Below are 27,244 nucleotides of genomic sequence, written 5' to 3'. Positions count from 1 at the left end.
TTTGCTTAACATTTTGCTCAATTTGCTTTTGATTCTTTTATCAATTTGCTTTTGATTCTTTAATTTCTCCTCCTTTTTGACAGCATCAACAAAAATTATTTACTCTCCCTTTTTTTTTTACTAATGTTACTTCTTTAGCTTCCTTCTTTATTGCTTGTTTCTTAGTTGCATATTGTTTTATTCCCCCTGAATACAGTAAACATAAAAGATATACCATTGGATATCAAATTGCAATTCATAGTATTTTAAGCATGCACATAATTGAAAGTAACTCAATTTGAAGGTCATTCATTGAAAGTCAAAGAGTATATATATATAATCAAAAAGTGACTGATACCACATAGTTGTTCCAATACATATACCAAAATACAAAAGTCAATCAGTCAACATCATTACATGGCTCAAAAGATAGATCCTAGAATGAAACTAAAGACAAGACTAACTACAAGGATCTAGTAGAGATCATGACTGGATGGATCAGAGTCAGATGAATCGGAGATGGGGTGAGAAGATGAAGGATCATGATCAAGGGCATGACCTCGACCCCGTCTGCCTCTGCCATGAGTGGAGGTGCCGGCACGAGTGGGCGGGTGAGATGATCCTGAAGGCTGAGAAGCAACAGACTGAACTGCAAGAGAGAGTCTGATGGTATCCAGAGGGTTCAGAGCTCTCGATACAGACTGTAGCAGTGCAGTGAATTGGGTGGATGCATGCTCACTAGAGCCTCTGATCTCTCTCCTTAGGAAATCAAATCCACTCTCCAAAACTCCTCTAAGTCTGGCTGCCTCCGTAGATAGGTCTGAGACCTCAGTGATGTACTCCTGTGGCTGTGGATGTGCCAGAGCTAACACTTGCCCCTGCAAGTCAAGTACTCTCCCAGTCAGTCTCAATATATAACCCTCAAGCTGCTGAATACGAACTGACTGATCTGAAATCATCTGAAAGACAGTGGAGATGTGAGGGATCAAAGTCTGATCAGATACTCATGTGATATGGATTCCTGTGCAAAAGTTGAAGTGCCCCACTATCGAGAAAGTAAGGAAGCAACATGCTGAGAGATCATCTCTATCTGGTCATCAGCCAATCTAATCTCTGAGGGATGTGCTCTGCTGTCTGGCTGCTGGATTGGAGTATGCCTCCTAGTAGACTCTGATGGGCCAGCCTCGGGATCTGAAACGAACTGAATGTCTGGAGACGCTGTCCTGATATCATGGAGAGGTGATGAAGGACCTTCTTCCTCAGCTCTGTCCTCAACTCTCTCTTCTACACCTTTAATCCAACCACCATCAGTCCTAGTAAATCCCATGCGGTGCAAAGTATGTTGGTTGATGGTATCAGAGTGAGAAAGCCTAGCTGCTGCCTCCCTCTCAAAACTAACTCCAAACCTCCTGAATACCAATGTGAGGGCCATACCGAAAGGCAGATGTGCCTTGGATCTATTCTGGGTTTCCCTCATGGCTTCTATCATTAATGCTGGGAGGTTTAGGGGGGTTTGGGCAATCACATGAAACATGATGCAGATGTCTCGGCCTGAGAAGAGGTCATGTCTACCACTTCTAGGGAAGAAAAGCTTTATTACCAATTGATGTAGTATCCTCATCTCAATGGAAAAGATCGTGGCCTCTAGTTTGTTTAGGCTTCCCGAGAAGGTTCTTCCTAAAATCACATTAATTTCTTCTTCCTTGACTGGGAGTTTCATGTTTGAGTATCCCTCACAGGATAAATGAAGAATCTCTCCCAAAAGTACAGGATCCAGACAGATATCTATATCCTTAACAGTGGATGTTACTGTTCCATTGCCATAGCTCAAGTTCAGATAAAATTCTCTAACCAAATCTACATAAGTAATTTCTTTAAGTGAGCTGTAGAATCTCCAACCTTAATCTTTGATTTTCGAACTAATGGAGAACCCCTCTTTTTTAAAAAATCTGAAATCTATATTTTTTCCGGGTTCTACCTTTCTATCAGATAAGAGAATTTTACTGGGACTTAATGGAGACCGAGAAGAACCTGAAGCAGATGCCGAAACAGGGATTGAAGCTGATGAGGTCTGAGAAGCCTGTCTCTTCCTACGCACGCCTTCTTCCAACTCGCAGACCGACTTCCTTCTTTGTGGGAGCTTCATTTTTGGAGCCATTTCCACCATCAGAGCAAGCAAGGGGTCTTGGGAGGTCAAATGTGTGAAGAGATAGAGGGATTTTAGGAGAAGAATAGGGATTTTTGGAGGAGTGAAACCCCGATTTGGAAGAGACGGGTGGAAGCTAGGGCACGCTCCAACCGCTCCAAATAAGGGATGAGATGGGGAAGAAATCGATTCCTAAGGGTCGATTTGAGGTGAGAGGGGTGATGGGAGAAGAATCTTGGGGGTAGGACTTGGGTTTGGAGAGGAAGAAGACGGTGGAATGGGTCGGCTCAAAGGATGGAATTTCAACAAAAAAGAAGAGAGCCCGTGGGATTTTGGCCAAAACTGCAAGTTTGCCATTGGGTCGACCTTAGGGTGTCGACTCATGGTTCACAGAAATTCAGAAAAAATGATGAACAATTTTTGAAAAATTCAAAACTTTAGGAGAAGGATATTTGCTCAATGATCAATTATGAGAATAATAATTTTGAGCTTTTAAGCTCAAGAGAAATGATGAGAATTGAGTTCAAGGAGTTTTTGACATTGATCCCTTGGGATCAGAGAGATATTTAAGCAGATGGATCAAGGATTCCTAGTTCTCTCCTAATTTCATAGAATCTATCTTCACTTAGGGGCTTTGTAAAGATATCGGCTAATTATTTTTCAGTACAAACATAGTCAAGAATTATATCTTTATTTTGAACATATTCTCTTATAAAATGATGCCTGATTTCAATATGTTTAGACCTAGAATACTGAATTAAATTTTTAGTAAGATTTATGGCACTGGTGTTATCACATCTTATGGGAGTTTCATTAAGTTTGATATCAAAATCTTCGAGTTGTTGCTTAATCCACAAGATTTGAGCACAACAACTTTCGGCTGCAATATATTCGGCCTTGGCCGTAGACAGTGCTACCGAATTTTATTTCTTGCTAAACCAGGAGATTAGGTTAACTCCAAGAAATTGGCAAGTTCCACTAGTATTTTTTCTGTTTAATCTACATCCAGCAAAATCAGCATCTGAATATCCTATTAAATTAATTAATGAGTCCTTAGAGTACCATAATCCTAGAGTTTGAGTACCATTCAAATATCTAAAGATTCTTTTAACAGCATTCAAGTGAGATTCTTTAGGATTAGATTGAAATCGAGCACAAAGAAAGACACTAAACATAATATCAGGTCTGCTAGCAGTTAAATATAGTAGAGAGCCAATCATACCTCTATAATATTTTAAGTCTACACTTTTACCTTCTTCATCCTTGTCAAGCTTACATGAAAGGCTCATGGGTGTGCCAATTGCTTTGGAGTTCTCTATTCCAAATCTTTTAAGTAATTTCCTTGTGTACTTGCTTTGGGTGATGGAGATTCTTTCCTTTGTCTGTTTGATTTGGAGTCCGAGGAAGAATGTAAGTTCTCCCATCATGCTCATCTCGAACTCCCCCTACATGAGCTTTACAAAATCTTGACAAAGAGATTCATTAGTAGACCCAAAAATAATGTCATCAACATATATTTGTATAACTAATATATCATCTTGATTTCTTTTAATGAAAAGGGTTGTGTCTACATTGCCTTTTGAAAAACCATTATTAAGTAAAAATTTGTTTAGCCTTTCATACCAAACCCTGGGTGCTTGTTTCAAACCATATAGAGCTTTATTTAATTTAAAATCATGATTAGAAAAAGCATGATTTTCAAAACCTGAGGGTTGTTCTACATAAACTTCTTCAGCAATATATCCATTCAAAAAGGCACTTTTGACATCCATTTGAAATAATTTAAATTTCATAAAGCAAGCATATGCAAGTAGAAGTCTAATTGCCTCTAATCTAGCAACAGGTGCAAAGGTCTCATCAAAATCAATTCCTTCTTCTTGATTATAACCTTTAGCAACCAATCTTGCTTTATTTCTTATTACATTTCCATGTTCATCTAATTTATTCCTAAAAACCCATTTTGTACCAATTATTGAATAATTTTTTGGTCTTGATACTAAATTCCATACATTATTTCTTTCAAATTGATTAAGTTCTTCTTGCATTGCATTAATCCAATTATAATCATTTTCAGCTTCTTCAATGGTTTTAGGTTCAAGATGAGAGACAAAAGCAAAATGATTGAATGCATCTTTAAGTGAAGAACGAGTTCTTACCCCATGCATAGGATCACCAATAATTAGCTCCTTAGGGTGATTGTGAACATACCTCCATTCTTTGGGTAGGTCATTTGTACCTTGAGGTTGTTCTTGAAGTTCTTTATCTTCCTCATCCTGTTTGTCTTCATGTTCCTCATCATCTTGAATTGTAGAATCTTTCAGAGTGATCTCCTTCATTCTTTCTATAAGAAGATCTGCTTCATCAATACCTTCATTTTTTCTTGAAGGAAGATCGTTAGTTTCATCAAAGACAACATGTATTGACTCCTCTACTACTAAGGTTCTTTTGTTAAAAATCCTAAAAGCTTTACTAGAGGAGTAACCAAGAAAAATTGCTTCATCGGATTTTGCATCAAATTTTTTAAGTCTTTCTTTACCATTATTTAATACAAAACATCGGCAATCAAAAATATGAAAATATGCAATATTAGGTTTTCTTCCTTTCCAAAGCTCATAAGGAGTTTTCTTTAAAATTTATCTAATCAAAGCACGATTTAAAATGTAACATGCCGTGTTAATAGCTTCCGCCCAAAAGTATCTTGGAAGGTTGCTTTCACATAGCATGGTACGGGCCATTTCTTCTAGGGTTCTATTTTTTCTTTCTACTACTCCATTTTGTTGGGGTGTCCTAGGTGCAGAGAAATTATGGCCTATTCCTTTTTCATCACAAAATTTTTCAAAGTCTTAATTTTCAAATTCAGTTCCATGATCACTTCGAATATTTTGAATTGAAAATTCTTTCTCATTAGTGACTTTTCGATAAAATTTAGTAAAAACTTGAAAAGTTTCATCCTTATGTGCCAAAAAGAAAACCCATGTAAAACAAGAGAAATCATCAATAATTACAAAACCATATCGTTTTCCTCCTAGACTAATAGTTCTAGTAGGTCCAAATAAGTCCATGTGCAATAGCTCTAAAGGTCTAGAGGTTGAAATAATATTTTTTGATTTAAATGAAACTCTTGTTTGTTTATCTAGTTGGCATGCATCACAAATTCTATCCTTTTCAAAATTTAATTTTGGCAAACCAAGAATCAATTCCTTCTTAATTAATTTTGAAAGTGAATGCATGCTAATATGTGCAAGCCTACGATGCCAAAGCCAACTAGTTTCATTAATCTTGGCATTCAAGGATACTAGGCATTGCATGTTTATCTTGGATAGATCATTCAAATCTACCATATAAATATTACCATGTCTATGTCCAACAAATTTAATGCCTTCATTAATAGGACTAGTTACAATGCAAACAGAAGATTCAAAAATAACTTTATATCCTTTATCACAAAATTGACTAATACTTAGTAAATTATGCTTTAAACCATCTACTAACAAAATATTTTCAATGTATTTGGAGAGAGTGATACCAATGTTACCTATACCGATGATCTTTCCTTTACCATTGTCTCCAAAGGTGACCATCCCTCTATTTTTAGCATCAAGTGTGATGAATTGGGATTCATCACCAGTCATGTGTCTCGAGAATCCGCTATCAAGATACCATTTTCTATTTCTTCCTTGGGATGCTAGACACACCTGCAGGCAAAAGTCAAGTTTTTGTTTTAGGTACTCAAGCTTTCTTGAGTCTTTTTTGGTTAGTCATAATGGTTCCTTTTGGAACCCATATTTTCTTTATATTTGAGTTTATAGATTTGTTAGAGAAATAAGTGTATGACTTGTGTCCTACTCTACTTCATTTGAAGCAAGTAATATTAAAAAACTTGTTACTTGAAGAGTTTACATAGATATTTTTCAGATACTTTTATTTCTTCAAGGGGTTATAGCCAAGTCCAGCCTTATCATACACGGCCTTTTGATTTTCAAGAATCATATTAAGTTTATTAGAACTCAAGATGAATTTTTCAACTATCGATTTTAGCTTGGCAATTTTATTCTTTACATTTTGATTTTCTTGAAACAGGATAGATTTCTCAATTGAAATGCTTTCATTTTGTTTCAGTAAAGATTAATTTTTTGATTTTAGATCTTTGTTCTTTATCCCTAGTTTCTTTAGTTCATCAATTAAATCATAAAAAGCTTCATGAAGTTCTTCAAATGTAAAGTCACTAGGAGTTTCGAAAATTACCTCATTTTCATATGCCATAAGGCACAAGTTGGCTTGTTCAGTTGAGTCTTCCTCTTCGGAGCTTGAGTCATCACTCCCACTCCAAGTGGCCATCATGGCCTTCTTCTTATACTTCTTGGGACCCTTCTTCAATTGTGGGCATTCGGACTTGAAGTATCCCGGTTTCTTGCATTCATAGCAGATAAGGGGTTGGTCTTTATCCTTTTCTTTGCTCTGTTCTCCTTTTGTGAGTGGCCTCTTCCTCATTCCTTGTTTCTTTTTTCTCAAAAACTTTTTGAACCTTCGGGTAATGAGTGCCATCTCTTCATCCTGCTCTTCATTTTCAATGTCATCAGTTTCTTCATCTGGTTGAGCTGTGAATTTGAGGGCAATTGTTCTTTTCTTTTTGACTTCTTCCTCTTGATATTGTTTCATGCTCAGCTCATGTGTCATCAATGATCCAAGAAGCTCTTCCAAGGGTAGAATGTTCAAATCCTTGGCTTCTTGGATGGCGGTCACTTTGGCTTCCCAAGTTCTTGGTAAGGACCTGAGAATCTTTCTTACAAGCTCACTGTTAGAATAGGACTTACCAAGACTCTTTAAATCATTTATAATATCAGTAAAGTGAGTAAACATTTTAGTTATAGACTCATCATGCTCTATTTTAAACAATTCATATTTATGCATGAGCATGTTAATTTTGGACTCCTTTACTTGATTAGTTCCTTCATGGGTTACTTCTAATCTATCCCATATTTCTTTAGCAGACAAGAAAGTTGAAATGCGATTAAATTCGTTAGCATCAAGAGCACAATATAGAACATTCATAGCTTTAGCATTTAGTTGGGCCATTTTCGTATCTACATCATCCCACTCTTTTTCGAGTTTGGCTGATTCCACACCCTCAATAATTTTAGTGGAGGTGTGAGGGCCATTCACTATGATACTCCACATATCATAATCGAGTGCTTGAATGAAGATTTTCATCCTAGCTTTCCAATAGGTATAATTGGACCCATTGAAAAGTGGAGGTCGGTTAGTGGACTGCCCCTCGGCTAGAGAAGTGCCAACTTGAGTTGCCATAGATCTTTGGCTCTTTGATTGGTTAGATCAAAATAGGGCTAGAGCACTGGGCTCTGATACCACTTGTTGTCCAGCTATACAACCCAAGAGGGGGGGGGTGAATTGGGTTTCTAAAAATTTTAAACTTAACTTATGTCTTATGATAAATGTTTAATAATAGCTAAATAAATAAGGAGAGTATAGTTGATTCAAAGCTAATGGTTGAATGCAAGAATGCAAGAGAATAAAGAAGTTCTAAAGAAGAGCAATTAGGCACAACACAAATAAAAAGATTTATAGTGGTTCGGTGCCAACCTTGCACCTACATCCACTCTCCAAGCTCCTACTTGAGAATTTCAATCCACTAACTTGTATTCAACCTGAATACACACGTCGAAAACTCCGACTCTAGCTATCCCAAGCAAGTTCACTTATTTTTTGGGTACAAGCCAACCCAATACACTCCGATTCAAGATTCGGATCAACCTTCCTTTATTTTGGAACCCTTCCAAAATAAAAATAATAACCTAAATAGAGTATAACAATCAATAGCTCAGAAAATATAAAAGAAGCTCCTTTAATGAGCGAATGAGACTTTAAATACACTTTACTCAAAGAGAAGAAGGCTCTTTTTGATTTTCTCAAGGTGGTTGGAGACTTGAATGTGTACTTGAGGAGTTGGTGAGCTTGAATTAAAGGCTTCTTGAATGCTTTGAGTGAGCTCTTGCTTAGGGCTGAAAAGTTTACTTGAAATCTTCTTTTCAAAAATCTCTCTTCTTAATGATTCTCACATTTTTGTCCCTTTTATAGCTTTAAGGAATGGTGGAGAACAATCTGGGCTAAAATAGAGCCGTTAGACCACATTAAATGAGCATTAAAAGTACTTAAAACGGGTTAAAAACTAGCCGTTGCGGAACTTTTCCATCACAGGGGTCGACTCATGGGTCGACTCATGCTCATGGGTCGACTCATGGGTTGACCTCTATGGAAAAATAGCAGAAAATAAGGTTCTGTAATTTTTGGCCTAAAAACAACAGAGGTCGACTCATGGGTTGACTCATGCCTGGGGGTCGACCCATGGGGTCGACTCACAGACTGTGCCAAGCCTGTGCCAGCCAAAAAATCTGCGTGCCAAACAGCTCATTGTGTCATGAGTCGACTTATGGGGTCGACTCAAATTTTTCAATCATGAATATCTTTCAAAATATATGTCCAAAAACTATAAATTTTCATCAATGGATCACAAATCTTTTGTTCTATCACTTGATACTTTCAAATCAGGATTTGATAAAATTATGATTTTGCCCCTGAAAAGCAATAAGTCTTTTTCAAGCGAAAATCATTAGTACCCCTTCAAATACTTTGTAATCATCAAAATCAATCCAAGGAGCAACACTAAGGTTGGCTCTGGCAGAGATCCTCCGATACTCAAGTTAGAAATTTACAGAATAGATGGGAAGGTGCGCGAGAGAGAATGTAGTTGCATATCTTAGGGGTCCTCTGGTTATCTCTATTTATAGATCGAGGTGAGAGCTGCAAGAGGAAAGACTTATTGAAGGCCATCCCGACTCCTTTGAATGTATCATTCTGAGATTTTCGATATGATTTTTTGAAATTTGACGGTTGTGATTGCTTTATCCAGCCTGTGGTCAGCTGCTTCTAGTAGTTGTATGATTTGAAAGGAGCGTACTGATGCTTCCAGTCAACCCTTCTAAGTATGATGGTTAAAAAGTGGAGGTTGACCGAAGCATGGGTCGGTAGCTAATGCAGGGAGGCCAACCGTAACCTAGGTTTGCTTGCTGATGGATGGATCGATGACCAGCCCTGGGCCACTCACAATTGAGGTAGACTCAGATACCAAAAATTTTCTACCCATAATAGTTTCAATTTGACTATCGCCATTGTTGGTTTCTTCATTCAACTTTATAATTTCCAATTTTGCTATCTTTGGTGGAAGGAATTTGTTTTGGATTATGCATTCATTTGATCATCATTAGGATTTTTGTTACTAGATTCATTCCTTTGATCAAAGATTTGGATTGGGATTTACAGATTTTCCTTCTGATGCAGAAGCTCAATTTCTTTGGGCAACCATGTTGTTAGATTTTCTTTGAGCAACCTCATTTTGCTCAATTGACTTACGGCCCTCCCTATTTTCATAAATGCCCTTCAATCCTGTGGAATTGAACCAAACCGATAACAATTTTTTTTGGATTGCTTTGGATGGATTTTCATATATGATCGATCTGACTTTGATTTTACTTTTAGAAAAAAAATAATTTAAGTTTTAAAAATAACACCGAATCAATCCGATCCGAACTGTGTCGAGTATTTTACTATACTAATGCAAATTTAAAATTTTTTTACCCAATTGATGCATGTCCAAATTTATTTATCAAACTAATGCAAAAGATACAAGTACCATTTCGAATGGTATTTTCTGTCTAAGAAATCACCACTCCAAGTGGCATTTTTTGATCTAGTCAGCCATCCCTCCGTAGCCTACGTGGAATCCAAAAAAAAAATGGTTTAGAAGCAAAAGTGCCATTGAGAATGGTGCTTTCATAAACATCATTCTAATTGGCACTTTTAGGGTTGTTCCCATGGCTGGTTTGAACTTCTACATCTTGGTGCTCAGGCAGTGGTTGTGCTATTGGTGGTGCCAGAATAGTACCGGCTGAATTGCTATTCGTTAGGACTATATCTGAGATTGTTGGAGTAGTACTGATACTTTAGTTTATTTATGAGACTAGTACCCAGCTTATAAATACTATTTCAATTGGCTTACTTCAGTCATGGCGATGATGGTAATAATGGTAATGATGTCGGTGGCACCTTAGATGGCTGTGGTGGTGGTGGCATCTTAGATGATCATTGTGTTGGCTGAGACTCTGCATCTGAACTTGAACTATTTTTATGAATAGATAGTCTTGAAAAGGTGAATGATAGTCTTGAAAGACCAGTCGAGTCGACTCGAAGTTAGTCCGAGTCGACTCCTAAAGTCCTGACAGTCTACTTTAGCTTAAATTCACAATACAACACTTAAATTAACTCATAACTAGTACACATATCTATTTAAAATTTTTAAACCCAATTCACCCCCCCCTCCTCTTAGGTTGTCTAGTTGGGCAATATAATTTTTTTGTTGGAGCATATCCCCTCAACTAACACCTTAACGTGATATGTTTTTCCCATACATTAGAAAAGTGGAGCTAACTTGTCTAAGTTTGTTTCTTACTATTTTAAGAGATGTAATTAAATTACTTGATATATTATTATTATTTATATTTTAATTTATATGGCCCTTTTAGCGTAGCATTTCTTCTTCCAACCTTTCGAGACACATCTGAAGATCTGTATCCATGTTCACAAATCATAACATCCTAACACTTGAAATTAAACAAGCAAAATATCTAAACTAATCTCTAATAAAAATAATAATTAATAATATAAGATAGAATCAAAATGTCAAGTCTACGAAAAAGAATCCCACCATTCTATAAGTCAAAAAAATACTAAGTCCCATAAGGGTGTCATGGTGCTCGTGGTCGCTCTTGGACCTTCTCAAGAAGATCCTCAATAGTCACTTCTGCTACTGTGTCACCTATGATGGCCCCTCCTCTATATTAGTAGTCATCTCGTGGTCATGCATATGAGAAATAACAGATACATCGGAGCATCTGTGAGCTAAGTGACCCCCTTAACCCCTTCATCTGGATCCAAGGATGAGCCTGTAACAAAAGGGTCATACTGATAAGGGATTGGAATAGTCTCCAACTGCTCAGACTACTCAGATGAAGACTCATGATACCAACTGAGATCTGGTGCTATCATCTGGGGTATGTAGGAAGATGAAGACCCTGACATCTATGGATCAAAAGGTGATGGCATATGTGCAGCATGCGGCATTGACATCTACGGAATATATGGTGATGGCATATATGGAATATATGATGATGGTGGATATCTCATATCTGACGTATCAGATGCTCCATGCCAAGGCATGGTAATATGCTTATAGTCAATCACCATCAATGTCCCTGAACATGATCTCTCCATCTCCCGCAGTATCTGGTTTCGCTCATCTTCATCAGTCGTAGACAGAGCACGATGAGTATCTAACATAAGACCCGATAAACAATCAATCTATATAACAAAAATAAAATTAACAATATATTATAGAACATAAAACAAAGATGTAACAGAACTACATAAAATATTTTGCATTAGAGATGGACTTACGACCATCTGCATCATCTCTCCATGTCCCTGGTATTTAAGCTTTAAATAATTTGACTTCCCTACCACTAAACGGGTAATGGATCGATACCACTCCATATACTCTCGATCATATGAGATGCCCCCAAGAATAGGCTCACCAAAAATAATATAATATCGGCAATCGTGTCATCTCTCGATATAGGTGGCATGTGTAGTATCCCAAATAGTGTTGGATCTGCCTCATTGGTCTATACCATGAAGAGCAAGTCTTGTATCATACATCTATGGTATCGACTAATGTAGGCCAAACTGCCTGAGTACATGGTTCGAAAAATACCACTCGACGACATCAAAGCAAATGAGAGGCACCTGTGCCATCCAAATATCTTGCTCATCAGTGCACATGTTTGGCAAACACACCATAACATTCGGGGTGTAGGGCTCCCAGATGAGCTGATAAAAAAATAAATATATCTTCATTAATAAATATAAGTTGAATATTACTTCAAAAATTTTTGAAATAATAGTCATAAATGTGAAATAAGTTATCCGTCTCTCAGTATCATCTAAGCTGTCTAACTGATCTCTGTAAGCACGTACGACATGGACGGACACATCCTTCACACTAAAAGAAACATTCTATCTGTAGATATTATTATTATAATTTGACTGTAACCAATTATAAAAGTAAAAATATAATACTTATAATATGAATTTCTTTTACCTAAATCCCCATGATGCATCTAAGATGAATGGCATATTGGGTTCCATCCATGTCGGTCTCATCTCTAAAATCTGCCGTCTCTTTGGATGGAAAATAAAAAACCTCTCCCATGCCCATATCTGAAAATATCCATAGATAAATTATGTAACTAAATTATATAAATAAAAATATATATACTTGAAGAACATGTGTACCTATAGTAAAACTAAGTAAGAATCGATGTCTGATTGTGTAGGCCCGGTAGCTCTACACAAAGTCTGATATAAAAATGCTAGGACCGCACTCCCCCAACTCATGCAGGCCAATTGATAAAGATCCTCCAGCAGAGATAAATACATCAGCTTCACTAGAGCCGATGATGTATCAGGTAATAGGGATCCTCCAAGCATATGCCAAATCTGGCCCTGAGTGTACTGCTGAACCATCTCATCAGGAGCATCATCCGACAACTAAAAATCTGCATAATAATCCGACAGTTATCTCTGCCTAAGTCTACTTCCCTCAAAAGCTTCAATTGGAGGTGCAACCTCTAATAATCGCTCGCAAAGTGAATGCCACTACAGTATCGTAAATGCAGGATCAGGACCAGTAACTAGCAAACCGTCGATGCATAAACCAATCAGGATGCTAACATCCTGTAATGTGATGGTAGTCTCCCCAAAAGATAAATGAAATGTATGAGTCTCTATGCGTCACCTCTCAATCAACACAGTAATCCAACCTACATCCATCTGTATCCATCCAATATGATAGATGTCGTAAAAACCCAACTGTTGGAAAAGTTGTAAGATTCTATCCGAAAAAAATGGGGTGCGTGTCCAAAAAGATCGATCTGACTGTCGACATTTGATCTACTACATCTCCTGAAACAACACCAAATAAAAATAATATGAAAAAAAATAACAACATTAATATCAAATTAACTGGAGCTACTTTAATGGAAAGTTAATCACCTCCCCCTCATATATGCGCTTTGATCTATGCTGTGCCCGTAAAGTCAGAACGCTAGGATCCCGAGGCCTTGGATGCAAAATGCAATGAGACATGATGGACAAAACAACCTGCAAAACCCATTCAAAAGAATATGGCATACAAAAATGTTAGAAAATTCTCAAACAACAAGGCCTAAGTCTACTCCCCTTAAAGAACAAGGCAAAAAAATAAACATTAGTTTCATAATCAATGGCATAGAAAGTATAGAACAATACATAACTTTGAACATACATAGAACAAGTATTTATCTCTGGACATAACCACACAATAGTTCAACATCGAAAGTACATAGAACAATACACAACTCTGGCCATAAACTATATAATAGTTCAACTATCGAAAATACATAAAACAATACACAACTCCAAAAATACATAGAGCAATATGCTCTGCTGTCTTTAATTTCTTCCACTACTTGAAGTTGATGTGTGTTGAAGCAATCTAGGACAGCAACGATGATCATGACCCTATTCTTTACAAATGCTACAATGATTCTTGGTTCTTATTTGCCTATCATCTATTTCATTTCGGAGTCTTATTGACTTTGACCTACCTTTCTACTCAGGTCTCAAACGATGATAATCAGGAATATATGTGAACATATGGGTGCACCCCCATAGTCCTCATATGATAATGAATAAAACTCGTCACTCCAAGCATTCATGTATGCCATAACTATGTATACTTCATCCACAAATCCACTAAAATGCATAGTAATTTTTTGGTACACAGCTAAAATGTGTGAACAAAGATACTATAGAACATTTTCTTTCACTTAAAGTCACGATATGTGAATTACCTCCATCTCTTAAACTTGTACTTACTCTCCTCATAAGTACTTCATATATGCCTCTTTGGAGGTTGAATGCTGTTACTCTGTGTTGGTTAGCTTTAACTTGATATTCAGCAATCTTAATTACAATATGAGGAGTAAAAAAACTATTTAGATTCTCCTGCACATATCTTAAATCTTGAGCACATCTCTTTTTAAAATATTTCATAAGACGGTAAAATATTATTTGAACACAAATTGTAATTAGTATATTTCTAGCTCCTCGTAAAATGCTGTTAAAAATCTCTGACAAGTTTGTAGTTAAAACATCATAGCACATCTCGGTATCATATGCCAATATCCACTTCTCTTTTTTCAACTCAGATAATCAATTCCAAGCCTCTGCATTCACTTCTTGATCTTATCCACGATAAATTTGAGCTTGCGAACTTGATAAGTACTCCTTGTTTGCCATACTGCTCTTTTGAGCTGTGCATTTTTAAAATGAGTGTTGAAATTACTACAGTTATGTCTTAAGCAATATCGGTGATAGATAAGTGGTGGACTCAATCCAATAGACTCATCTGTAATGGTATTTAATATATCTGGATGTCTGTCTGAAATTAGACATATTTCATTTCTATCTTGTGCAACATGTGTTCTGAGCCTTAAAAGAAATCAACTTCAATTAGCAGTCATCTTCTCATCCACAAGTACATATGCTAAGAAAAAAATTCCATTCTTTGCATCAAGTTCTATTGCAATTAGCATCTTATCTTTAAACTTTTCATACAAGTATGTGCCATTGATGCTGATCACAGAACGGTAGTGCCTAAAATTCTAGATGGATGGTTGGAAAGTTCAAAAAATATAATTTAAAATTTGTATATAAAAAATTCTCAGTTGGAAAGAAATTTCATGAAATAATAGTGCTGGGGTTTGTATTTTAGAGTGTAGCCATATAATAGGATAATTTTGTATAAGATGGCTCCCATTCTCTATAAATATTAATCAATGTCTTCTATTTTTCACACCATGCTTTTCTGTATGACACTGTGTATTAAAATTGATCATTAACAATTACCACAATAGCTTCAACATTAACATCTGGATCGAACTAGTGCACCAATCATCCTTCCACTGACATATTTGTAATCTTGACTCAATTTCTTAAACAAACAAATATGAGAATCCTCATATTTTGTGATCTGAAAATATCCATGCTTTTTCAACAATGCAACACGAAGCCTCCATTTATATTCTTGTTCATTATCTGATGATGCATATCGTATAGATCACAACTTCGAATGTGACTGAACAATATTGTATGTTCGATGCTTTTGAATATAATAAAGATTAACAACTCTCTTTAACTCATCTTTACTCTCAAATATCAGACTTATAAAAAATTCAGTTATCGAGGAGTCCCAAAATTGATAGTCAGAGTTTAATTTTCGACTAGCACTAATACCACCACCAAGATCTAAATTTAAGTTACTAAAAAATTATGGAGGTTCATGCAAATGAGGTTTAGATTCTCCTACAGGCTGATCATCTTCATCACCATATTCATCTTCATTTTTATTTTTATCATTATTATTATCCTCATCAAGCCATTCTCCTTCAGCCTCATTCTTATCTGACTCAAAATCTCGACTATCAGAATTTATTCCAGTGCTGATCCAATCATCGTCCTCCATTTGAGTGTTATATCCCACACTTACTACTACTTTCACCATAGGAGAAGTCACCATAAAAAAAATCACTATAGGAGAAGTCATCATAGAACTTTGAATAATTGGATAACTAGGGCCAACAGTATTAGAATGCTGTTCTGCAAACATGGCCTCAACACCAACGGTTCGCAACATAGGACTTAAAAAATAGGAGGAAGGTCCAGGAGTATTGCCTTCTTAGATTAAAAGCCCACTAAAGTATCCAAACATCGGTGTGCATATTTGTGTAGAATTTTTATTAGTGGATATTTTTTTTTCAATGTATAATTCAATATATCGGTATTCTAAAAATTTTAAAAAAAATATAAATATTTCTAAGATATCTTCATCATTATCAGTTGGAACCAAGACATACTTGCTTTGCATTAACTATCCTGATATATTAGGAGATTTTTATCTCAATTTGATTTCATATTTTACTCTGTCTATAAAAATATTACTGTATAAATGGTCTAATTAGTCTTGACATGATAATGATGAAAATAGCCTAACCATCCGGCTCGCAGTCTAACTATACTGCATGCCATCTTCGTCATATTCTATTATGCCATAATGATACAATAGCAAATGAACTCGAGTATTGGCCATTTTCTCAAAAAAATTTATGACAATATCAAAATCAGAATATTTAGTATTAATAATTATTTTGATAAAAAAATAAAAAATCTAAGTTGCCATAGATTAATATTGAGAAAATCATCAACATTTAATGGGAAATTTTTTTGTTTACTATGAGGAAGTACTTAATATTTAAAATGGCTTATTTGCATCCTATAATAGGTATAGAAGGTCTTATCCCATTCAGAAATTGCATCAATTCTATAGGTCAATTACATAATCAAACGATATGTAATAGGGGTCAAAAAAAATTTTGGTAGTATTTTTTCTTAGTTCTTCTTACACGACTGAAGATGTGCGAGGAGAACTAAAAGAAAATACTATCCAAATTTTTTTTTAAATACTCTACATACCGTTTGATTACTGTAATTACTTATAAAATTAATTATAATTTTCAAAGTGTCCAAATTGGATATTCAATTGACCAATGTACATAATTCTTTCATCCTTATAAAAATATATAAATGTAAGGATGTCATAGAATATGTATATTAATCAAAAGACAGATCTATGATTCTATGCAATACAATATATTTAAAATTTTTAAATTAGTCATTTACCAAAATATCGATTAGCATTACAAACGGACTGGGCTGGGTCGGGCTGGGTCGGGCACTATCCCTACCTGAGCTCGGTTCGAAAATTTTTTTCGGACTTCGAGTCGGGCTTAGGCCCGATGATTTTAGAAAAAATCAAGCTCGAATTTATTTTCAAGAATATAGCAAACAACATTAATGCAAGATTACCATAGCATGACGTCTGATTGCGTCGTCGGTGTTGGACACGTTGCTGTGGCATTGGGCAGCTGCATTAAAAGATAGAGTGTACGATGTTAGCTAGAAGGAGAAGAAAAAAGAGATGAGAGAAACGGCTGGAGGAGAGGGAGGAGAAGGAGAAAGAAGCTAGAGGGGGGGCATAGGTAGAAGGGGGGTTGTCGGATGGGAAGAGGGCCGTGGGGGGTCGGATGGGAAGAGGGTCGGGGGGGGGGGAGGGGGCTAGGGATCGGATGGGAAGAGTGGGGGTCATCGGGGGGAAGGAAGAAGTTCAGAGGGGGTGGACGGGTGTCGGATGGGAAGAGGGGTGGAGGGGGTGGGAGGGCGTCGAATGGGGGAGGAGGAGTGGAGGGTGGGCATCGGTTGGGATGGAGATGGAAAAAGAAAAGGCCGAAGAAGGGTGGGCGTCGGATGGGAAAGAGAAAAGGCTGTGGTGGGAGGGAGTGGGCAACGAATCAGAAGCCGGTGGGGAGTCGGATGGGAAGCGTCGGGTAGGAAGAAGAAGAAGAAGAAGATTGACGGATTTAATGGGATCCCACTTAGAAGTGTTATTCCGAATGGTGTTTCTTAAAGCATCGTCCGGAATGATGCTTCTGAAATGATGTTTTCATAAACCACATCATTTCATTATATATTTAAGAAAGATGGGCTGATCAAGCTGAAAGTATCATTTCGATCTATATTTTTTAGCTGAAAATACAATATTTTAATCGATTGTTTTTTATCTTTTGCACTAATTTGATAAATGATCTCAAAGGTGCATCAATTTGATTTAAAAATTTTTAATTTATATTAATACGATAAAGTGCTCGAACTATGCCGACCCTACATGCACGTATACCATTCAATCATTGTTGCCGTTGGTCTGAGTGACCTCATTCACCTCCGTTCACGTGTCTCTCCTCGGTCCCACCCACTTAGATCCTCTATCTACGTGCCACCTCGAGATCCGTCCATCCCTCCTCCAAAACGCTTTCGGGACCTACCTCTCTCTCTCTCTCTCTCTCTCTCTCTCTCTGGGGACGCAAGATGGTCTTCACAGCGGCGGCGACGCTGCCGCTGCCGCTGCACCTCCGGCCACTGCCACCCTCCATCCGTCCCTCCCAGCCTCGTTTCTTGTCCTCCCTCCCCTCCCTACCGCTTCTGAAATCTCACCACCATCCCGTTAAACCGCTAAAACGCTTCCTTCCCCCCGCCCCTCTTCTCCTCCGCCGCCACTCGCCGCCCTCCGCCGTCTCCGACTCCTCGCATCGTCCTTCCGTCGAGGTATAAGACCCAATGCCGTCTTCTCCCGCCCTTCCGCCTTCGAAAAGTCTAATTTTTCTTGTCAAAATCTTCTCCTTCTAGGGCTCCTCTGTATTCCAGCAATGGGACTCGCTCACCGCCAAGTTCGCCGGCGCCGCCAACGTCCCCTTCCTCCTCCTTCAGCTCCCCCAGATTGTCCTGAACGCTCGAAACCTCCTCGCCGGGAACAAAGCCGCGCTTTTCGCCGTCCCCTGGCTCGTGAGTGGCTTCCACCTTTCTCCTCTCCTCAAGAATCCTTCTTTTCTTGTTTAAGTTATTGGGAAAAGAGTTCGAACAATTGGAGTACTGTGCCAGGGGATGCTGACGGGGTTGTTGGGAAATCTCTCGTTATTGTCCTACTTTGCGAAGAAGAAGGAGACGGAGGCCGTTCTCATTCAGACATTGGGAGTGCTGTCGAACTACGTGGTGATCGCGCAGCTTGCGATGGCCGAGGCCATGCCCCTGCCTCAGTTTGCGTTGACTTCGGCTGTCGTTGCCTCTGGTCTTGTCCTCAACTTCTTTAATTACTTTGGCTGGCTTCATGACTGGATCTGGCGTATCTGGGAGGACTTCATTACCATTGGAGGTGTCGCCGTTCTCCCTCAGGTGAACATCGAAGGCTGTGGTTCTGAATGGAGTTAATACAATTCAGTTCTGCCTCTCTTCATCCTGTGCGTCGTGGATTTGCAGGTGATGTGGTCTACGTTTCTTCCCTATATCCCAAACAGCATCTTGCCTGGGCTGTTTTCTGGTATTATAGCAGTTGTGGCTGTTATTATGGTAAGTTGTAAACGTAGTAGTTCCCTTTTTTGCTTTTACTTGGATTGGAACTTGATATATTACTTGCTCTGGAACTTGATATTAAGCAAGCTTTGGTGAAAAGCGTGTCCCTAGTAGGCTATGAATGATGGTTGTATCGTAAGAGGTTGTTGAATGGTGTAACCAGATAACTTATCAGCACGCATGGTAGCATAACATCCTTTTTATCTATTGTAGCTGTCTGGTTGGCAGGTTCTTTTATCTAGGGAGAGATTCTTGTATGGATATCATCAACTATTATAGATGCAAAACTAGGAAATCTTTTAAGTTTAACATCATTAATAAAAACCCAGAAGGCTGTTGAATCTTGATCTTCGAAGAGGAAGTTCCATCATACTATTAATGCCTTAACAAAATTTACAAGTTACATGGTAAACCTCTGACAGGGGTTTGTGTTGTATCCTCTGTGTGAAAGAATGATTTATCTTCTTTCATGATGTCGACTGTTGGATTGCATTTTGACAGCTTTCAAAGTCCTCCAATCTCTCCCTTCCACACATCAGCACAGATCACGAGGCAGATGTCGTGCTTTAAAATCTGTGCAAAGCATGATCCAATGGGTCGGACTGTGAAAGAAGATCAGTCATTCTTTCGCATGAAAGATACAACCTGCTCCCACCTCGACAGTCTTCTTTGGTATTCTTATTCTAGATGGTACCATTTCAGTATTTATTGTTTTTACAGTATAAGTGATGCCAGGTCATTCCGATCATTGTTTATTGCCTGTGACTGCTCAGAATTATGTTGGCAAAATGTTTGATGTGCTGAAATGTTGAATTCTTTGTGATTTTGATGAAACCTTGCTTTGGAATTGTTTGTGATTTTGATAAAACCTTGCTTTCAAATTAGCATTGTATAAAATAAGAAATTAAGGCCTTTGGTTCCCCTGTGAATTTTGTGCAACATATCTATATTGTCCTTGAAGATATCCCAGAAGTATGTTTATCTGGGGAGGCTATCAATTTCCTAAATGTTTTTTGAGAAGATCCATAATATACCTTTAGGTCCATAAACTGCCAGTAATCACTATCAAGTCATTTGGTCTAGGCATAATTTCTTCACCCAACGGATAAACTCCCTTTGACATCTCATATTCATTATGGGTTTGATCAGATTCTTGCTTGCCACAAAGATGTATTTTAGGCTAAACTTGGTTAGGATTTGATTAGTTCAAAGTTATAGTTTTAATTATTTGCTCCTTTATCTAGTCTGTTTTTCCTTTTATTTAAACCTTTCGGGAGAAGGTTCAGTATGATCTATTTTGTAATGATTTTCATATGCAAACTTGAAACCATTTGTGTGGTGAGATTGTGATCCTATTTTGTGCAGGAATATTCTCTACAGCTCCTAATCTAGGCCTAGGTTTTAGGAAGCACAAATTCTTCAATTTCTATAATATGTGTCCGATAGTTAAGCCAAGTATCCTATTTTTGAACATAGAAAAAGTGCTCAACATACTTCTTAGATACATTTGAGATGCTTAAAAAATCTTTGGCAATGAGGTAGAGGGTTTTTCTTTTTTTCCTTTTCTTTGTTATATGAGCATTGGCTTTTTGTTAATGAACTGTTAATGCTTGATGTTCATACTGTAGTATGGAGTATGGACTATGGACTTGGGTATATAGATTTGATTATTGATTAAGTCATGATTTTGTGGAAGCTAATGCTGAATTATGTTATATTTTGATTGCCCACCATGCTTTATGGATATTTCTTTACACATATATGTAGCAAATACTCAAATACTGAGTACCCTAGCTGTATCTTTATCACACCTTTTCAAATTTTTATGTCGATGTATTTGTATCTCATATCCTTGCTGATGCTTCATAGCCTAGGTTGGTTTAAAAAAAATTTAAGATGGACTAGAATTGTGTTTTGAAGAGGTTTTGAGTTTTATATGCTTTATGTGGGCCCTACAGAGTTATGAATTTTGCTAATTTGGGAGGCTTTCAGTTTCCTAAATGTTTTTTTGAGAAGGTCCTTAATATATCTGATTAGGTCTGTAAACTGCCAGTAATCACTATAGAGTCATCTGGACTAGGCATAATTTCTTCACCCAAGAGATAAACTCCTTTTGCATCTGCTGTTCATTATGGGTTTGATCAGATTCATTCTTGCCACAATGATGTATTTTAGGCTAAACTTGGTTTAGATTTGATTAGTTCAAAGCTATTTGGTTCTTCTTTTAACTAATTTACTCTTTTATCTACTCTGTTGCTCCGTTTATTTAAATCTTGTGGGACAGTTCAGTATGATCTATTTTCTATGTTGTTGAGTCTGCAGAAGTTTGCATATGATAATTTACTAATTGATTAGAATGGTTGCTTCCTCAGTCAAGACAGTCAGAAGTTTTGGATAGTCATTATGTGTCCTGTGTGCCAGGTAGGATTAAAGTTAATAAGTTTAGATTGCATGTATCCTTCATGGGCTTGGCTTTATGTCATATGTGTTTTTGACATTCTGCCTTCTCTTGGTCATTACTTTTATTATTAGGGATGCTTAGAGCTTCAAACAAAAAGAAAAAAAGTGAACAAGAAGAGAACCTGAGGCTCAGCAATAAAACCCATGATCAATTCGGGAGACCACCTTTTTTCAAATAAATTCGTTGCTTGAAATTTATTGATATCAGCTTATATGCTGCTTGGTGCTTCCAAAGAAAGTTAACACATGAATGATGCAATATCCCTACTCAAAATTTTATCCTTCTGGTAATCAAATCTGATGAGGAGCTATCTCTTCCATGCTTGACATCTATATGATACAGCAACGATTTTGTTTTAAGCTAATGTTCCATATTCTTTTATTTTATTTTGACTTACCTTCCTTACAGTTGTATGATTTTTTGGATTTGCTAATATTCTAATGCTTCTATGAACTGATACATTACACTTTTTTCCCATCAACACGAGGGTGATGAAGTTTTTGGCTAGACAGTGGTCGGCATATCTGATACTTTCTGGTCTTTTTTATTTTTAATTGTGATACAAATCATTCATTGCAGGGATTGGTATGTATAAATGTTGATTATCTGTCTTAACTTGCAGGTCCCCATATCAACCATCCAGAAACTGTTTTGTGGTTTAATTTTTAATGTTATGGCTTAGAAAGAAAAGAAAGCGATTATATGAATCACTGACTTTTCCTCATTCTTTATGGTTTATTCCTAATATTTGGTATTTGATTATGCTTCAAAATAGTTGTTCCAATCAATCAATATCAGAACTGTTAATGAAGCTATATTGCTTGAATCTAATACTACTTTCTGGACTTTGATTCTTTTATCCTTCCATCAAGAAGTTTCTAAAATTAGTTTTTAAATTTGAAAGTTTACGTGCCCATTTTGATTGTGCATTACTAACACATTCAGGCACGGACTGGGAAACTTTCTGATGGAGGGATAAAATTTGTTGGTTCCATATCTGGATGGACTGCAACTCTGCTTTTCATGTGGATGCCTGTAGCACAAATGGTATGGAGATGCTCTAGTTTGGTTTCCTTAATATTCCACCACCTGTTACATGGAACATTAACCTTGTAGCTGTTTATGCAGTGGACAAATTATCTCCATCCAGATAACATTAAAGGTTTATCAGCTTTCACGATGTTGCTTGCAATGATTGGAAATGGTCTCATGATTCCACGAGCTTTATTTATTCGTGATCTAATGTGGTATTCCATCTTCTTAAGTCCTTTCTTCATATTGTAGCTCCAGTTATTAGACTTAGTTCAGTGTTTTGAAAAGTATATGCAAGTGATTTTGCTGACATATATATGTGAAAGACCCAAAATAAGCATTTGTTTAATTGGGATAGAGTGTCAGCCTTATGAAAAGTAATCAATGCACCTAGGGAAATAGTTATTTCTTGTTAAGGAAAATATCTCATCCTTATCATTATCACCATCATTGTCCAAGCCCATTCCCAGTAAAAGAGTGCTATGGAGCAGAATCTTACTCAAGAGGGCTGCGCAAGAATCAAATAGAGTTTCATGACTGACTGGAAACTTGACATCAACCCTCAAAGAGTTGGTCCTGAATCCCTGGCCATGAAAACTTTTAGATAGCTCCTGCCTTGAAACCTAGAGGGACAGTTGGCAGGTGAGGTGGCCTACCATGTAATTTTGCAGTTTAAGCTCATGCAGGCAGGACAAAACTCCCCTGGTCTTGGACAGGGTTTCAGTGGAAAGGAAAGGAAAATATTACAGAGAGGTTAATGTTACGGTTGCTGAACAAATTGCTATGTATTAGACAAAAGAGTTGTTTCCTTTGGTGGTCTTGGATAAACACAAAAGCAGATTTTATAAGCTTTTCATCAAAGTAGATTTTGAGGGACGGAATTTAGAATGTTCTCAGGGCATTATTCTTTCTTCTTGAGAATCCACCATTTCCTGACTTGGCAAGGCTGTTCGGATATATGTGTGTGTGTGTGTGTTTTAATTTCTTCTTCAGTTTGAATTTCATATGGAGTTTATTTGAAGGTTTTGTGATTTAGTAGTAATTTGGATTGCAGGTTTACTGGTTCAGCCTGGGCAACCTTTCTTCTTGGTTGGGGAAACTTGGCCTGCATGTACTGGTATGTTGTCTTTGTTTAATAGCTTTGAAAGTGTGTGACTGATTCATTATTAACTCTATATTTTTGCTCCATCATTCCAGTTTCAATAGTATCAGCAGGGAATTTTTCTTCGCAGCAACGCTTGGCTTGTTTATATGGCTAGGTTTTTCCTCTACTCCTAACCTCTTTATGCTTTCGTGGTATCTATTAACACATTTTTAGTTCATTATGCTCAAACTCAATTTAGTGTATTGCACGTGACCATCAGAAATGTTGTTTTTAAGTCTTGCTGATTCTTGAAAACAGATTTTTGGTGAAATGTTGATTCGGCGCAGCTTCTCTGAATGCTTCTTAACCTTCACTTTACATTTTGAATGATTGAGAGGAATATGTCAACTTGTAGCATCCTTTGAATAGAGTGCTGTGACACCCCTTCTTGTTGGCTTTCCCTTCGAGTGCCTGAAACATCACTAAAAATGATCAATAATTAACAAAACGGGGTCTGTGCTGCTGTGATATGCCAGTTGATAGAATAAGTTAAATGGTCAGGGTTGAAGCATCTAGTTGCTAGTGTTATTAGATCTATTACTCTTGTGAGAACTTGAAAGTGCTTTGATCACAGGACAAATGATTATGGCTAAAACATCATGAAATTCTTTTCTATTATTGGCTGTGCTGTGCATTATTTGATTCGAGTCTACCATTTTCGATCAGGAATGGCTTTCTGGAGAGATATGCTAGCCTACGGTTATGATTCCCCAATGACTACCTTAAAGGAATTAGTATTTGGACCATGATACGAATACCACTGTTGGCGTACTACTGCAACATTACATGGATCAATGTTTGTCGGTCATTGTTTTTGCCAGATTTTGGTCCAATACTTCAGGTTGGCATTGGGAGCATGCTATTGGATTCTGGCCTTATAGTTGCTTTGTGGAAAGCCGCATAGCGCCAAAAATATTGGAGACCCTTTGCCGAGTGAGTTTGCTTCTGTGGCAGTTATTTACCAATGTAACTGCTTGCTTTCAGCATGAAATTGTAAACAACTGATATAAAATTTTGTAATATAGTAATTTAATAATTTGCCATCACTCTATGAATGGTTATTTTTAGACAGTGCATACTTCTTGGAGCTGGTATTATCCCTAGTTGGTTTTGTTTCTTGTACATATTATGATTTCGACAATCTATTAGACATTCTAGTGGTTACTGTTGAATTTGATTTTGAAGAACCCTCATTGCCAATCCTTTAGTTTTCGATTCGCATGCGGTATCACACCTCTTGTGCAGGATGGATATGCTGATACTTTCGCGGAGTAGCTCTTGAGGCTCCCGTTGAGGGTGACGATGAGTCACTCCCATTTAGGACGAACATCGGTCGGAAGGATGGAATAATCACCAACTAGGTTGTTGGCCAAGGTGGCCTTTCGGTGAGTGAAAGATGTGGATGAGTTCTTTGATCTATGGTTCAATATCAGTGCATATGTTGAGTTCCCAGATATCACATTTCAGTTCAGTGAGCGTATTTTGTGCCTTGCAATCATGGTCAGCCACCAAATGATGATGCTAGGGAACATAGAATAGCAGAATTTTTATGTTGGATATGATCTAGCAGAAAAGAAAGTTCATTTTGTTCTCATTTATTGTATCAAGCTCTAAAGCTATTTTTCCTAGCTTGTGCTCTAATTACAAGGCATGAATTGTTTTGAGCCATGGCGGAATTGCATACATTTATTTTTTAAAAGAAATGATATAATATAATGCCTTGGTTAGTTGTTGTTGTCATTACAAACTTCAAGATTGTATCATGTTCGAATGAGATAATTTTCTAGTATTAGTTACCACCATCAATGAAAATAAACTAGACAGAGATGTCCTATTGTATTTAATTTCTATATTGTGTATGGAATTTAAGGTTTGCATTCATGCAAATCTAATCACCTCAATTTGAAGAAAATGTACATCCTTTGAGCAAAGAAAATGTTATTATATGAAGCAAAGATATTGCATCCTTATGCTTGTAAAAATGGGCTAACAAATCTGCTACCTAGCAAAATTTTATAATTATATTCTACCACCACATGCATAATACTATGTATATCTTTGACTAATCTTGTTGTCGAAAATCAAGAAACACTAGGGGAAACCATTGACCACTTACCCTTGAAGAGAAATCCTATATCCAATACAGTGCATATAATTAAATAGGAGACTTGAGCTCGGTCTATATCAACAAAAGGATGGATTTTGCTATGGTGCTTCACATGGTATTTTAATCCTTTTAATGCTTTTATTTATTTTAGATTATCTGATTCAATGTGGATAGCTTAGATTTATTCATCAGCAACTGATTATAGTAATGCAGCAAATTATTCAAACTTCAGAGTAGTTTTAATGTTGAAACAAATGATAAGTCCCATAATTATCTCAAATTTAGGGGCTTTTTTCAAATGTCATTCTTTGTCCTCTAGAATCGAACATTTTCTTTTTGGGTTTGGTTTCATTATCGTGCTGTTGTTGCTTAGCATGTATTGCCATCGTTGGCAAGGACGAGAAAAAGAGAGAGAGAGAGAGAGAGCGAGAGGAGGGTCGTATGATAAGGAGGAAACCTCAGAGTTGAATTGTCAAATGCACTCTACAATGGAGATGGTGAAAGTAGAGAAGTGATGCTCGATGGTGGTGGAGATGCTAGAGATGAGGAGGTGGTTGAGGGCACTAGAGAGGGAAGGCATGGAGGAGGCAATATTCCTTTTCTTTTGGCAGCCAGGTGCCATCTTGTGGCTCCTCTAACAATTGGCTGTTGGGCTCAATGTGCCCATCATGGGAGAGATGAGGATAAGATCATACTACTCCTTTTTGCCTTTTCATACCCAAGCAGCACTCCACGACTCCCTCCCTTCCACCATTCCCTCATCAACACCTCACCGCTCCCTCCCTTTATGCCCTCATGCTCCTCCTCTCCTCTCTTTTCTCCTCTTCCTCTTCTTTCATCAACCTCGTCAATGATGACTTCTTCGAGAATAGCATCATCATCATGAGTTCATGACCCTCTTCCACCTCCTACTGCTGTTGCTTTGTGGCTAGTGCCATCATCGGGTTCATTTCCTCCTCCTCCTCCTCTATGTTCGTCGCCATCATGTCCCCTGTGGAAACTTGGTCAAGGATGCATCCAAAATCCTAATTGCTCTTCCTCAAGTTCTGTATCGATACTAACTGCCTCTTGCTTGTATCTTTGTTCACATAGAATAGAATAATTGATTTCACGAAAGATTCGTCTGCATCATTGATTCATAGTTTTTAAAATTTAAATAGTTGGGATTTAAGTCCAAATGACCTA

The 27,244-nt window shown here is 37.3% G+C and overlaps 1 protein-coding gene across 1 annotated transcript; it reads left to right on the top strand.

Annotated features, from left to right (window-relative positions):
* The first annotated feature begins 18,238 nt into the window (after window positions 1–18,238).
* On the top strand, window positions 18,239–24,998 carry LOC105060822 (maltose excess protein 1-like, chloroplastic). Its single transcript, XM_010944661.4, has 9 exons — window positions 18,239–18,514; window positions 18,596–18,751; window positions 18,848–19,138; window positions 19,223–19,312; window positions 22,722–22,823; window positions 22,905–23,023; window positions 23,863–23,925; window positions 24,006–24,067; window positions 24,619–24,998. Exons 1-9 carry the CDS (start codon window positions 18,278–18,280, stop codon window positions 24,699–24,701), a joined length of 1,203 nt encoding a protein of 400 aa, XP_010942963.1. The 5' UTR covers window positions 18,239–18,277; the 3' UTR covers window positions 24,702–24,998.
* Window positions 24,999–27,244: the final 2,246 nt, after the last annotated feature.

Source organism: Elaeis guineensis, chromosome 4, assembly GCF_000442705.2.
Source record: "Elaeis guineensis isolate ETL-2024a chromosome 4, EG11, whole genome shotgun sequence".
In the NCBI taxonomy this organism is placed as follows: domain Eukaryota; kingdom Viridiplantae; phylum Streptophyta; class Magnoliopsida; order Arecales; family Arecaceae; genus Elaeis; species Elaeis guineensis.
The sequence above is the reverse complement of the archived record's forward strand: the minus strand, read 5'-3'. Positions and strand labels throughout refer to the sequence as shown.